The sequence below is a fragment of the Bombina bombina genome, chromosome 2 (genome assembly GCF_027579735.1).
Source record: "Bombina bombina isolate aBomBom1 chromosome 2, aBomBom1.pri, whole genome shotgun sequence".
Lineage (NCBI taxonomy): Eukaryota > Metazoa > Chordata > Amphibia > Anura > Bombinatoridae > Bombina > Bombina bombina.
This window is the reverse complement of record NC_069500.1, coordinates 424379049-424393739: the sequence shown is the minus strand read 5'-3', so window position 1 is coordinate 424393739 and position 14691 is coordinate 424379049. Positions and strand designations below refer to the sequence as shown.

Below are 14691 nucleotides of genomic sequence, written 5' to 3'. Positions count from 1 at the left end.
ATGGTCCAGCCACCAAGTAAGATATTTACTTGTACTGGGATTTAAAAATATATTTTGAGACATATTAGTATAATGTCTGCACTATTGATGAAGCATACAAAACTGAAGAGATCTCATGTGAAAATGAAAAAACGGAATTGCATCTGAAGTTGCAATCATAAGACCTAGAACTTTCATACAGAGAGCAACAGAGGGAAAAGAGAGAGACTGAATGTTCAGACAAGCTGATACCAATCTTAACCTTCTCTGCTTTGTTAGATTTATGGAGACTGAATCTATTTGAAACCCCTAAAAAGTTACCTTTGTTTGAGGAATCAAAGAACTCCAACCATGTTTTTGAAGAAACAACAAGAGTCGTTGGTGGGAGATTCTGCTAAAGGAAAAGACAGAGCTTGAAACAAGATGTTATCCAGGAAGGGAAACACTGCAACACCTTGAGTTCTGATCACAGACAAAATAGCATCCAGAACATTTGTGAATAGTCTTGGAGCTGTAGCCAGACCAAAAGGAAGAGCAACAAGCTAAAAATGCCTTTCCAGAAAGGCAAACCTCAGAAACTGGTAATGTTCTCTGTGAATTGGAACATGAAGGTAAGCATCAAAAGATTAAATCCTTACAAACTTGTACACAGCTTTCAGATCTAGAACTGGTCTGAAAGTACTTTACTTCTTTAGAACAACAAAGACATTTGAATAAAATCCCATTCCCTGTTCCTTCAAAAGAAATGGTACAATCATTCCAATAGCTTCCAGATCTAAGACATATTGGAAAAAAAGCTTGAGCTTTTAAAGGAGTCCTTGGAACATTGGAGAGAAACAAAACTTTTCTCTGGGAGTCCTTGTTCTGAATCCTATTCAATACCCCTGGGAGACAATACTTGAACCCAGGGATCTGGAACAGACTGAAACCAAGCCTTCTGAAAAAGGCTTAACCTGTCCCCTACCAGAACCTCTGGATTGGGGAGAGCACAGGGGTGTATTTAGATTTTGTGCTGCCCTAGGCACTCAAAATTCTGCTGCCCCTACCCCCTAAGCTTTAGGCCTTTTTTGGCCATAATATTTTTTATTTTTTGGTCATTGTAATGTGAATTTTTATGGCATTTCCATAGTTTCCAAAGTAACTGTTCAAAGGGGTTTGCAAAATTATCATCCAGAGAATCTGGACTATTACTGGATGATAATATTGCAAACCATTTTGAACAGTTACTTTGGAAACTTTGGAAGTGCCATAAAAATTCACATGATATCAAGATTTCTTTTTATTATTTAAAGTGACATTTTGAACAGCAATTCAACTCTTCAGCACACATCTCGAAACCTTACTATAAATAAAAGAAATACATAATGACTTTATATGGAAAACATACATATACAGGCAACCATATGCTTTGAGTTGGAACCATTTTTGGAGCTAAAGGTTTAAGAGGGATCCCTGCAGTGAATATGCTTCACATAGTAGGAAGATAACATGCAGCACTGAGGTAGAGGGGGGAAAATAAGAAGAGCAGGGGAAGTATCACTATATGAATGGACACTGCTTCCCTTCTATAAATCTAGACTGAGTGAATCGGTAGCTGCTATCCATTATGGCACCAACAGGAATGTTTTCAAGAAATTAACTGACAGTAACTCAAAGTTGAATGCAAGTTTACCTCTCTAGCTCCAACCACACGCTTCATGCAACAGCACAGCAGTGTAAAACTTTGTCAAGCACCGAGTGCTGTGCTGGGAGAGGTCAGAGGATCGCTTGGATTTATGGATGTTAAATGACCTTCCTGCTGCAGCTCTAAGAGCCACACTAGCTAACAACACTGTGAAACAAGCCATAAAAAAGACAGTGTGGCCGATCACACTAACTCTGCATAGCAGTGCTCTCTGAAGAACAGTGGGCTAAAATACTTACCTTTTCTTCTTGAAAGCCTCTCCAGCGCTTCTAATCTGGCTTCCTACAATCATGGCTTGGCCTCAGGCAATTTTTGCTCTTGGGGGGGAAGCTGTGATCGGAGGAAGCCGGATTCGTTATTGCTGACGTATGGAGATTGGAGAGGCTTGCGACTGCTGGGGGAAGTGCTGGAGTGGATTTTAAGAATAAAAGGTAAGTATTTTAACAAAACGAGTAAAATGTAAAATTTGATGAATGAAAGTGCCCCTGTTTTTAATAGGATTTTTAAAAACCGGGCACACATTCATCAAACTTTACATTTACTTTAAGTGGATATCCGATCGATTCAGATTTACACTTTCGCTGCTGCCTCCACTCTGTTCTCTTCCTTCCGGGTGTAAACAGGAGTCAAATAAATACAGCTCGATAAAGTTTCAACAATAAAAAAAATAACTGATAAAATCAACTATAGGAATTATGCAAAAAGTGCTGCCCCCTCCAAAGTGCCGCTCTAGGCCCATGCCTTGTTGGCCTAGGCAGTAATATGCCCCTGGGGCCACACCTTCATGCAGATTTGGTAGTAGGAATAGATTTCTTAGCCACCTTTGACTTGTTCCAGTTAGCATTAGGCCTCCAGACTTGGCCAGAGGTTCCTTGCTTCTGAGCAGAGAAGTCAAACTTTTGTTCCTTATTCTGATGAAAGGTATGAAAACAATTGGAAGCTTTAGATTTCCCTTTAGACTTCTTGTCTTGAGGAGGAAAAGCCCCTTTACCACAAGTAACATTAGATATAATAGAATCTAAATTAGAACCAAACAGTTTATTTCACTGAAAGGAAAGAGGCAATAATCTGGATTTCAACATCCTGTCAGCAGACCAGGATTTAAGCCATTATGCCCTCATGGCAAAGACTGCCAAAGTCATGATTTTAATATTAATCATCATAATATCAAACACAGTATCACAAATAAATAAATTAGCATTTTTAAGTTGACCCAAAAGATTTTCACTGACAGAATCATCAAATAGAAGCAACACCCACATCAGCTATAGAAATGGCTGTAAACATCTTGCTTGTAAAAAGGCCCTTCTATGAAAAGACTCTAATTTCTTATCCAGTGTTTTTTTTTAAAAGAAGCACTATCTTCTAAAGAGGTAGTAGTATGTTTAGCTAAAGGGGAAATGGCCCCATCAACCTTAGGAGCAGTTTCACACAACTCAACATTAGCAGCAGTTATAACTTATAGTATATAACTTTTTTAAACCTTGCAGAAGGATTAAATGAATTACCTGGTGTAGAGCATTCCCTAGAAATCATGTCAGTGACAGCATCAGGAATAGGGAAAACTTAAGGGAGTTTAACAACAGTCTTAAAAAAATGAAATTAAATGATTACAAGGCTTATTAACAGAAACCTTAGGGTCTTTAACCTCTAAAGTAATTAAGACCCCCTTCAAAAGTAAACAAATATGTTAAATTTTATAGAAAAGAGAAGAAATATCAGGTTCAACATCAGATGAAGACTCCTCCTCACCAGTGGAAACTTCACCATCTGACGACATAACAGTATATCCCTGGCTTCAGGGCACATTGTACTAGTAGAAGGTAAACTGTGAACTGACCTTTTACTCTTGTTTGAAGGTGGGAGAGCCTTCAGCGCTTCAGAAACTGCAGCTTTGATGAGTCTTTTAACACTGGGTGAAACATCATTAACATTCTCCTGTAAGGAACAAACAGAAGGAGGATTAATACCCAAAGAAGCAGCATTAGGATGGTCTGATTGCAATAATACATTTAAACATGAGTCACATAAATGAGCTGGAGCAGGTACCTCAGCTCTTACAATACACACACCTAATAATGGTAGAAAAGTGTTTAGGGAGCTCGGCTCTAGGGTAGATTTAGGGGCAGAATCAGACTGCTCCATTATAGCATTTGACAAAGCAAAGCAATACACTCTATAATCCCTTAGTAGCTTTTAAAATAAATTCATAGCTACAATGCCCGCTAAGCTGAACTGCAAAACATAGCAGGAGATATTAAAAACACATCCGAAGGATAGATAGCGCTCAAGAAACATACACGAAAAAGACTAACAGCTATAAAGGATTTTACACACCAAACTTGGTGTGAGCATAGCTGAGAACATATGTGCGCTAACCCAACGTGTGTAAGCCAGCCAAAACGCTAAAATACCAAAGGGACGTGCGCTAACCCGACAGCAATAACCCAACTTGCACAGACCAGAAGACCAATGCCCGAAAATTAATACTAAGCGCGCCAAAAAAGCAGATGTGCGCAAAACAGGAAAGGGAAAAATAATAATACACTCGTCCACCAGCAAATAAGCAGCAGACAGGCAAACCAGTACTGAAATATATCAGCAGAGGTTTATGAAATAGGAGTATTTTGATGATCCATAAATGGAGGTAAAAGACAAGTCCCTGTGACCAATTATGGAAGGTTTATGATAAATTTCCCATGAGGTGAAAAAAAGAATCACAAATCATACCCCATATGCATCACTCTGACAAGCAGTGTACTCTGAGGGGAAACCGAGCCTCAATATATACTGAAAACTTCTCTCTCTGTAGAATCAAATGCACACCTTCATTCTTCGACCACCTCCAGTAGAGGCAAAGTAAAGAATGAGGTATGTGTGAGGTGGAGGAGGTTTTATAGGGCTCTTAGGGTTTGGGAATCTTTGCCTCCTCCTTGTGGTAAGAAAGAGTAATTCCCAGGAGTAACGGATCATAGACTCGTACCACCTGTATGAAAGAAATATACACACACCCATATATATATATATATACTGTGCATATATATATATATATATATATATATATATATATATATATATATATATATATATATATTTATATATAACTTAAAAATGTGTCTTTCTTAATATAAAATTTTAAGTACAGAGAGTTTTGATTACTGTGGGCACTGATAAAAGCTAAAGTAAAAAGGTGATTGGGTTGTGAACACTACAAATGCACTGTCATGTTCCTATATGGTAATTTACTGAGCACAGCAGGCACATCCCATAGGCATGCCTATGAAAAATAAACTGTTTGCCAAACACTGCACCTAAACCGGCTCTGATTCCACCACCAATTGCATCCTGCCCCCCAGCCCAGTCTACTCCTGATACAAATTAATATGACTTACCTGTAGGGACAAAGTTACTGTGAGGAGTCCTAGAGTGAGAACCATAAGGCCGTAACCTCCCAAGATAAGGATCTTTCTCCCAAAGCTATCAATGAGCAGACTCTGTGAATCACAAAGAGGTATTCAAATGAGCTGCTGTCTTATCATGGGAGATGCAGAGCTGTCAAGTCACTTTATCAGACATATCTAAACTACACCAGATTAGATGTGGTTTTTCTTTCCGAACCTCGCAGGATTTGCTCTGGTGGAACTATCGCAAAAAAGGGCCAGTCCCTGCAAGTGGTGAGATGTCGGCCTTGTAAAGTAATGGAGCTCGCTGGAAAAGGACACTGGAGCGAAGTGAGCAGGGGGACACTTTAAAAAGGAAATCCTACAGCCAATATAAAGCCCTTTATGCTGCTTTTTGAGTTTAGCATCACCTATATTTTCGTATTTATGTGTTTTTCTATTAGGGCTATAAGTATTTTGAGTGTTTTGAGAAAAGCTCACTACTTTTTAGTTTGCGAGAAAAAACTGTGAGATCTGTAGCGAGAAAATCTTTACATAATTACGCTGGGATTAGAGAGACAATTTCATATACGCCCCTGGAGCTCCCATGTGATTTTTGCGCATCCTGTGTATTTAAATTACGATTTAAGCTGTGCATATTTAATATGATTTATTCCTGTGTGATTTACATACAAATATGATTTTTGATGAAGAATTTTGTTACGACTTTTGATGCACCTTAACAATACAATTTTTTCCTGCATATTTTTGTGTAAATGGTTCAATTATTCGTTTTGTAAGATTTTTAAAATACAAATTTCCTTGTGAACTTTTCTAATGTCTGCATCTCCTCCCCATACAAAAATGCAGTAGCAGTAGATGCTCCTTAGCGAGACACCCCGTGGCTTTAGATCATTACTCCAGGAAAATAAAAGTACTGGCGACCGCCTGTGTCAGGGTGCTGATTACCTTTCTCAGCTGCACTTGTAATATGAGTTGGATTCTCAACTGCGGAACTGGTACTGAAGTGTATCACAGTGTATTCAGGCTGTAACATACGGGAAGGTAACATCAAGGAATATGTTGTGATATTAATATATTAAATTGCTACTATTCCCAAATGTTAATTTTAGCACAATTGGGAAAAATATAGCAGCAGCAAAATAAACATAAGGAATAACTATCCTAAGAATAACCCTATGGTAGTCTAATTTAAATCTGACACCTAAATGTAAATAGGAACGGATACCTGTTTCTTCACAGGAGAAAGTATACAACTAAAGTAAAAGTTGCACTGAACACTAGAGTCTCTGCACTCTAAGAGGAGTGAATACTGTGTAGCAGGGATAGCGCAGACAGCGCATACAGTAGCAGCGGTTCGTTACTGAATCAGTGAGCCGTTACCTGTTACGTCACAGGTGGGCGTGTTGAAGTGCCGTGTAACGGCGAGCAAAATAGAATCCGGTAAGGATGTTTGTTTTAGGCTGAAAACCGTATGAGGAATGGAGGTTGGTGCAAAAGAGTCACTCAATTGATTGTGGGAAGTAAAGCGTTTGCCACAATGTTTCAGTTGATAAGCTGAGTTACAAGTTGAGACGTTGTAACACCTTGCAGTAGTAGAAAAAAGGCAGAATCCAAGTGAAGTGATTTCCAGTATCAGTGAGTAGAAAGTAGATGGATATCCGTTGTTAAATCCTTAGCATCAGGATATATTGGAAATCTGGTTTAGCGGTTTAGCTTGTATTGAAATGAGGAAACAGACAGGAACTGCAGGGAGGTGAGACATGCAGGCCTGCACACAAAATACTAAGCACCTGTCTGCACTAAACTGACAGGCTTTATAGGGAAAGTGGGTGGAGTTTAGTAAAGGTGATTTCCTGACAGCCTGACATAGCTAAATGCCGATTTAGCACCCAAATACCAGCACTGCTTTGAGCTGGTTTTACGTGCTCGTGCACGATTTCCCCATAGACATCAATGGGGAGAGCCGTCTAAAAAAAAGTCTAACACCTAAAAAAAGGAGCGTAAAACTCTGTAACGCAGCCCCATTGATTCGTATGGGGAAAGAAAAGTTATGTTTACACCTAACACCCTAACATAAACCCTGAGTCTAAACACCCCTAATCTACCGCACTGACATCGCTGCCACCTACATTATACTTATTAATCCCTAATCTGCCGCCCCGACACACCAACACCTACATTACAGTTATTAACCTCTAATCTTCCACCCCCAATGTCGCCGCCACCTACATTATACTTATTAACCCCTAATCTTCTGCCCCCGACATCGCCACCACCTACATTACAGTTATTAACCCCTAATCTGCCGCCCCCGACATCGCCACCACCTACCTACACTTATTAACCTCTAATCTGCCGCCCCAATGTTGTCGCTACCTAATAGTTACATTGTATCTATCTTAGGTTTTATTTTTATTTCACAGGTAAGTTTGTATTTATTTTAACTAGGTAGACTAGTTAGTAAATAGTTATTAACTATTTACTAACTACCTAGTTAAAATAAATACAAACTTACCTGTAAAATAAAACCTAACCTGTCTTACACTAACACCTAACCTTACACTAAAATTAAATCAATTACATTAATTAAATACAATTAACTAAATTACTAAAAAAAAAAAATAAACATTAAATTACACAAAATAAAAAATAAATGATCAAATATTTAAACTAATTACACCTGATCTAATAGCCCTATCAAAATAAAAAGCCCCCCCCCCCCCAAATAAAAAAAAATCCTAGCCTTTTGCGGGGCATTGCCCAAAGAAATCAGCTCTTTTACCTGTAAAAAAAAATAAATACAAACAACCCCCCAACAGTAAAACCCACCACCCACACAACCAAACCCCCCAAATAAAATCCTATCTAAAAAAAAAACTAAGCTCCCCATTGCCCTGAAAATGGCATTTGGATGGGCATTGCCCTTAAAAGGGCATTTAGTTCTTTTTCAGCCCAAAAGCTAAAATTAAAACCCACCCAATAAACCCTTAAAAAAACCTAACACTAACCCCCGAAGATCCACTTACAGTTTTTGAAGACCGGAAATCCATCCAATCAGCCAATAGAATGCAAACTCAATCCTATTGGCTGATCCAATCAGCCAATAGGATTGAAGCTCAATGCTATTTGCTGATTGCATCAGCCAATAGGATTTTTTCAACTTTAATTCCGATTGGCTGACAGAATTCTATCAGCCAATCATAATTCAAGGGACGCCATCTTGGATGACATGCCTTAAAGGAACCTTCATTCTTCAGTAGCCGTCAACAGAAGAGGATGAGGATGTCGGAAGGATGAAGATAGAAGATGCCGTCTGGATGAAGACTTCTGTCCGTCTGGAGGACCACTTCTTGCCGCTTGGATGAAGACTCCTCCCAGCTTCGTTGAGGATGGATGTCTTCAAAAACTGTAAGTGGATCATCGGGGGTTAGTGTTAGGTTTGGCTGAAAAATAGCTAAATCCTCTTTTAAGGGCAATGCCCATCCAAATGCCCTTTTCAGGGAAGTGGGGAGCTTAGTTTTTTTAGATAGGATTTTATTTGGGGGGTTTGGTTGTGTTGGTGGTGGGTTTTATTGTTAGGGGGTTGTTTGTATTTTTTTTTTAAGGTAAAAGAGCTGATTTCTTTGGGGCAATGGCCTGCAAAAGGCCCTTTTAAGGGCTATTGGCAGTTTAGTTTAGGTTAGGTTTTTTATTTTGGGTGGGCTTTTTTATTTTGATAGGGCTATTAGATTAGGTGTAATTAGTTTAAATAATTGATAATTTCTTTTTTATTTTGTGTAATTTAGTGTTTATTTTTTTGTAATTTAGTTAATTGTATTTAATTAATGTAATTGCTTTAATTGTAGTGTAATATTAGGTGTTAGTGTAAGACAGGTTAGGTTTTATTTTACATGTAAATATGTATTTATTTTACTAGGTAGCTAGTAAATAGTTAATAACTATTTAGTAACTAGTCTACCTAGTTAAAATAAATACAAACTTACCTGTGAAATAAAAATAAAACATAAGCTAGATACAATATAACTATTAGTCATATTGTAGCTAGCTTAGGTTTTATTTTACAGGTAACTTTAAATGGAAGTTCCATAGAAAAAGGACATTTTGAAAGCTGCGGTAGTTACGTTGCGTTACGGCCAAAAAAGTGTGCGGTACAGATATACCTGTAAGACTCGTAATACCAGCGGTAGTGAAAAAGTGCCATAACGCTGCTTTTTCACTCATAACGCAAAACTCGTAATCTAGCCGCAATTTACTTTTACCAATTTTGCTTTGTTCTCTTGGTATTCTTAGTTGAAAGCTAAACCTAGGAGGTTCATATGCTAATTTTTAAGCCACTGAGGGCCGCCTCTTCTCTATTTTGACAGTTTTTTACCACTAGACGGTGTTAGTTCATGTGTGTCATATAGATAACACTGTGCTCACGCACGTGGAGTTCCAGTGAGGCAGCTCTGATTGGCTAAAATGGATGCCTGTCAAAAGAACTAAAAAAATAAGGGGGCAGTTTGCAGAGGCTTAGATACAAGGTAATCACAGAGGTAAAAAGTGTATTTATTTAACTGTGTTGGTTATGCAAAACTAGGGAATGGGTAATAAAGGGATTATCTATATTTTAAAACAATACAAATTCTGGTGTAGACTGTCCCTGTAAGTGTGATGCATGAATGCCAGTCACTTTGGGAGTAAGTAGAACAAGCAAGCTTTTTAGAGGTATTTTACAGTAAAAGAAGGCAACATTAATTATGTACCTAGCTTGCAATGTTGCTTTATTTTCTATAAGGGACATGAAAGTCAGTATTAACCTTGTGTGATTTAGACAGAACAATTTTAATATATACAATTTAATTATATTATCTTTGTTTTCTTTGTATTCTAAGCATACTTAGATAGGCTCAGGAGCAGCTATACATAACTGGAAACTAGTTTGTGACTGGTGGCTAGTGGCAAGTGGCTACACACATTTGTGTCTTGTCATTGGGTCAACACGTGCTTAGCTGTTGGCAGATGGGTGGCATTATGAAGTAGCCAGGTTGTGGCAGTGTAATACTTTGCAATATTTTTTAAAACATTTTTGTTATTTAGAAATGTTACTTAAAGGGACATTCAAACCAAATTTTTTCTTTCATGATTTAGAAAAAGCATACAATTTTAAACAACTTTCTAATTTACTTCTATTATCTAATTTGCTTTATTCTCTTGATATACTTTGCTGACAAGCATATCTAGATAGGCTCAGTAGCTGCTGATTGGTTGCTGCACATAGATGCCTCGTGTGATTGGCTCACCCATGTGCATTGCTATTTCTTTAACAAAGGATATCTTAAGAATGAAGCAAATTAGATAATAGAAGTAAATTGGAATGGTGTTTAAAATTGCATACTCTATCTGAATAATGAAAGAAAAAATGTGGGTTTAGTACCCCTTTAAGTTATCCAAAGCACTGATTAATTGCATATATTAATATAAATTGATTTAATGATAATTTGAGCAACAAACAGAAAAAAAAGCTAATTTAAACTTAATATTGGATTACATTTTAGCAGGGTGGTCAAAAAAATCAGCCAGAGGGTGTGGCCATTAAATAAATCCTAGGAAGAACAATTTTCTAGGTGCCAGTAGTGCATTGCTGCTCTGTAGCTGACTTTGTAGGGGTTAAAGTGATCAGCAAATCATATTTGGAAAAAATGATGTGTGAAATATTATAAATATGTCTTGTTTTTTAAAGCTAATGAAACCCAAATTTTTTCTTTCGTGATTTAGAAAGAGCATGCCATTTTAAAAAACTTTCTAATTTACTTCTAATATCTAATTTGCTTCATTCTCTTGATATCACTTGCTGAAAAGCATATCTAGATATGCTCAGAAGCTGCTGATTGGTTGCTGCACATAGAGGCCTTGTGTGATTGGCTCACACATGTGCATTGCTATTTCTTCAACAAAGGATATCTAAAGAATTGAGCAAATTAGATAATTGAAGTAAATTGGAAAGTTATTTAAAATTGCATGCCCTATCTGAATCATGAAAGATTAATTTTGACTAGATTGTTCCTTTAATTAATAATTCTAAATATTTTAATTTTAATCTTATTTCAGATTTACTACTCATTCTGCCGCCAGCCCCCCTTGCTCTAGAATTTTTTAGCGTGACGTTTGTCACTGGCAACCAATCAGCTGCTTAGCCCTACGGCATGCTTTTTCCTATGTGTGGGTTTGTCACACATTAACAAGCAGGCGTGAAGCTGCCCGTCAATACTGCCTGCGCACATTCCTGTAAAACCTAACTCATGTGTCTTTACTTCCTAATGGGAATCCCGAGAACAAGAGTTCAGATATAACCTGGGATTACTGAAGAAACTTCTACTATCCTGTGCTGTTAATTGAGTGCTATTACAGTTATATGCAAGAGTGCGCATTGCCTACTATATAGAGAGCGGGTGGGGTCACTATCTACGTCACTGCACTACAAAACAGAGAATTCAATGGTGGGGGGGGATGAAAGCTACGCAACAGAGAGAATGAAACTTTATATTTTATAACATTTAAAGTCATATTTCTATATTCTCTACTTCATTTATAATATACTGGTAACTTTAAAACAGTTTTAATTTACCATCACTTTAAATCTATAGTTATATACAAACAATAGCACACTAATAAAATGTTCTAAGACATTAGCATTTTCTTTTTGCACTTTTATTTCCCTTTATGTAACCAATTATGAAGAGATTAACTGTTGAGTCTGATGTCTTTTTAACACACAGGTTTATTTACAAGTAAAATATTTAGATTTCAAATCTTCCTGGAACAGTTTAGACTCAAAAATATGAAACGGCCATTATGGTAAAAAAATAATCCATTAGAGCAAGTAATTTTAAGACTATTGACCTTAGATTACTGTGTGTTTAACCCTTTGCATAATGGCCGTTTCATATTTTTGAGTCTAAACTGTTCCAGGAAGATTTGAAATCTAAATATTTTACTTGTAAATAAACCTGTAGAAATACCAATTGGGACTTGCAGATCACTGCTGGTACTGAGCAGAAAACGCAGTTGATCGTGCGACTAGCCCTGCGGATTGGATCAGCAGTGTTTTACGGTCGGGATCAGCAGTGCTCTGGGAATCACAATCAGTATGTCTACTGTGTGTTTAACCCCTTAGTGGTAATTAAACACACAGTAGTGTATGGTCGATGACAAGCTCTATAAGATTAGAACATGTCATTTTTTGACTATAATGGCAGTTTAAGTAATAGATGAAAATATTTAAGTAAAAAAATTACTTCTAAATTAAGACTTAAAGGGACACTCAAGTCAAATTTAAACTTTCATCAGAACGAGGCAACCATTGGAGCCTATGGAAGCGTGCTCTTTTGAGCACAATGCTTCCCACCAATGCGAACAAGAGCTTGCGTTTGCATTGCTGTAAATTTGTAATACCAGCGCCCATTAGCGTGCGCTGGTATTACAAAGTGGAGCACTAATAAAACTTTAACGAAAGCAATATTTTGTACTCCACTTGTATTCTGGCCCTTAAAGTGAAGGCCAATTTTGATTAAATAGTGCCCGGTTTTTAATAAACCTATTAAAAACAAGGGCACTTTAATTCATCGAAATTGACATTTCACTCATTTTCTTCAAAAACGTACCTTTTAATCCTGAAGGCCGCTCCAGCGATTCCCCCGGCCGTCGGAAGCCTCTTCTTACATCAGAAATAACGAATCCAGATTCCTCCAATCATGGTTTCCCCCCGGGGGGATCATGGTCTGATGCAATGCCGTGATTGGAGGCAGCCGGATTCGTCATTTTGGGCCCGCAAAGAGGGCTTGCGACGGGCGGAGGAAGCGCTGCAGCGGCTGTCAGGATTAAAAGGTGAGTTTTTGAAGAAAAGGAGTGAAATGTCAATTTTGATGAATTAAAGTGCCCTTGTTTTTAATAGTATTATTGAAAACCGAGCACTAATTCATCAAAATTGACCTTCACTTTAATGAGGCATAAGGGTTACATCAGGCGAAGCTATATGGTATAGAGGGTGGTGCTATGAGGCAGGAGTATAGAAATGAAAAGATAAAAGAGTTGATATTATTGCAGAGAGCACTTACATAAGATAGTGAAGGGTGAAACTATAGGAAGCAATAGATGCTTGTGTTGCAGAAAGCACTTATACATTACTGAAGGGTTTATCAAGGAGAAGCTATATGAGACACTATGAGGTGTTGCAGCTACAACAATAAGATGTGGGGTGCTTCTTTATAAGGCAAGAGGAGAAAATACAACAACTGTTAAATTGATCAACAAAAAAAAGTGTTACCTGGAGTTGTTATCTAAGACAAGAATTCTTGTGAGAAATATTTATATATTTACAGAAAAAGCTTACACAGATCATGGCAGACACAAATTCAAAGGCTCCAACTCCCAGCGATACATAAGTTATTTGATCCTGAGGGAAACCAGCCCCTTGAAACACATCATAAGAATAAAAGTAAATCTGAAAAATGTAAGGAAATAAATTAATATCAGAAGAAGACAGAAGAAAATGCAAAGGATCATAAATAATCTAGGAACTGAATTTACTCAACTGCATTGGCACCACTGAGTTGAAGACTGAGAATCATGCCAATCATAACAAAGAGCTGCCAGCGCTGGGAGGGATCTCTTAGCAGCTCTAGGACACTCATGTTTCTTGATTTCTTGATAGCGGTTTGCTCTTTCAACATTTCTTCAATGTGTACCTGGTGGTCTCTGTCCCCCCACAGCTGCTTCAAGGCTGGACAGAAAAGATAACAAGTTTATGTGAGAAGCAAAAAAGAAGCACATTCTGTCAGAAAAAAATGTTGTTTGCTCTACTGAAAAGTTTCTTAAGAAATGATGGTACTTTTCCATTAACGGACTGCTGGTAAATACAGAATGCCAGCAGATGGCACTATACAGTTTTGGTCCATTAATGGAAAAGTAGCCATGGGTGAAGAAATTCACCCATCTCCACTATATTTTTTGCCTCCGTCTGAGGGTGGAGTAAATGTCAGTCCCCAAGGTTCACTTGGGGTGGATGCCAGAGGATCGGCGGAGTGCCCTGTTAAGTGTGACAAACTTAAGAGCAGCAAGAACAATGGGGGGGAAAGAGAATCAAGCACCCGAGAGGGAAGTTATGCTTCTATAAATTATGGTAGTTTTCCATTAATGGACCAAGACTCTATAGAGCCATCTGCTGGCATTCTGTATTCACCAACAGAGGGGCAATCCAATATTGGAAAAGTACCAATATTATTAATATATTGTCTCATTGCCTGCTAATTTATTGATTACTTTTTCTCTTTCCACATTTTTACCTTCCTCTTCCCTGAGTCACCTTAAAAACATATTCTAATTTTTGTCCCCTTTAAACCATTTCCTTTGGTTTACCTAATACATCTATTATCACATATAGATTTCATGCTCTCAGTAGGATCCTCAAATTAATTCCTAAATCTTTATTGTCAGTGGTCCAACCAATTTTAAATTACAAGTGAACACATCTTGCACATACAATCACTGTTATCGGTTTGCATTAATCTGGAGACCAGTAAATAGGATAGTCTGTTTTATCTTTATCCTGTGAGGCAATCATATGTTTTTGCATAACTTATTATT

General features: G+C 37.6%; 1 protein-coding gene across 1 annotated transcript in view; it reads right to left on the bottom strand.

The window, feature by feature from the left end:
* The window catches only part of LOC128646980 (solute carrier family 2, facilitated glucose transporter member 9-like), a 98528-nt gene that overhangs the window by 20934 nt on the left and 62903 nt on the right, over positions 1-14691 (bottom strand). The window contains exons 7-9 of the mRNA XM_053699792.1: positions 13641-13828; positions 13439-13549; positions 5056-5157 (exon numbers count right to left, since the gene is read on the bottom strand). Of these exons, the coding sequence (XP_053555767.1) occupies positions 5056-5157; positions 13439-13549; positions 13641-13828 (401 nt within the window). The remainder of the gene's footprint in view (positions 1-5055; positions 5158-13438; positions 13550-13640; positions 13829-14691) is intronic.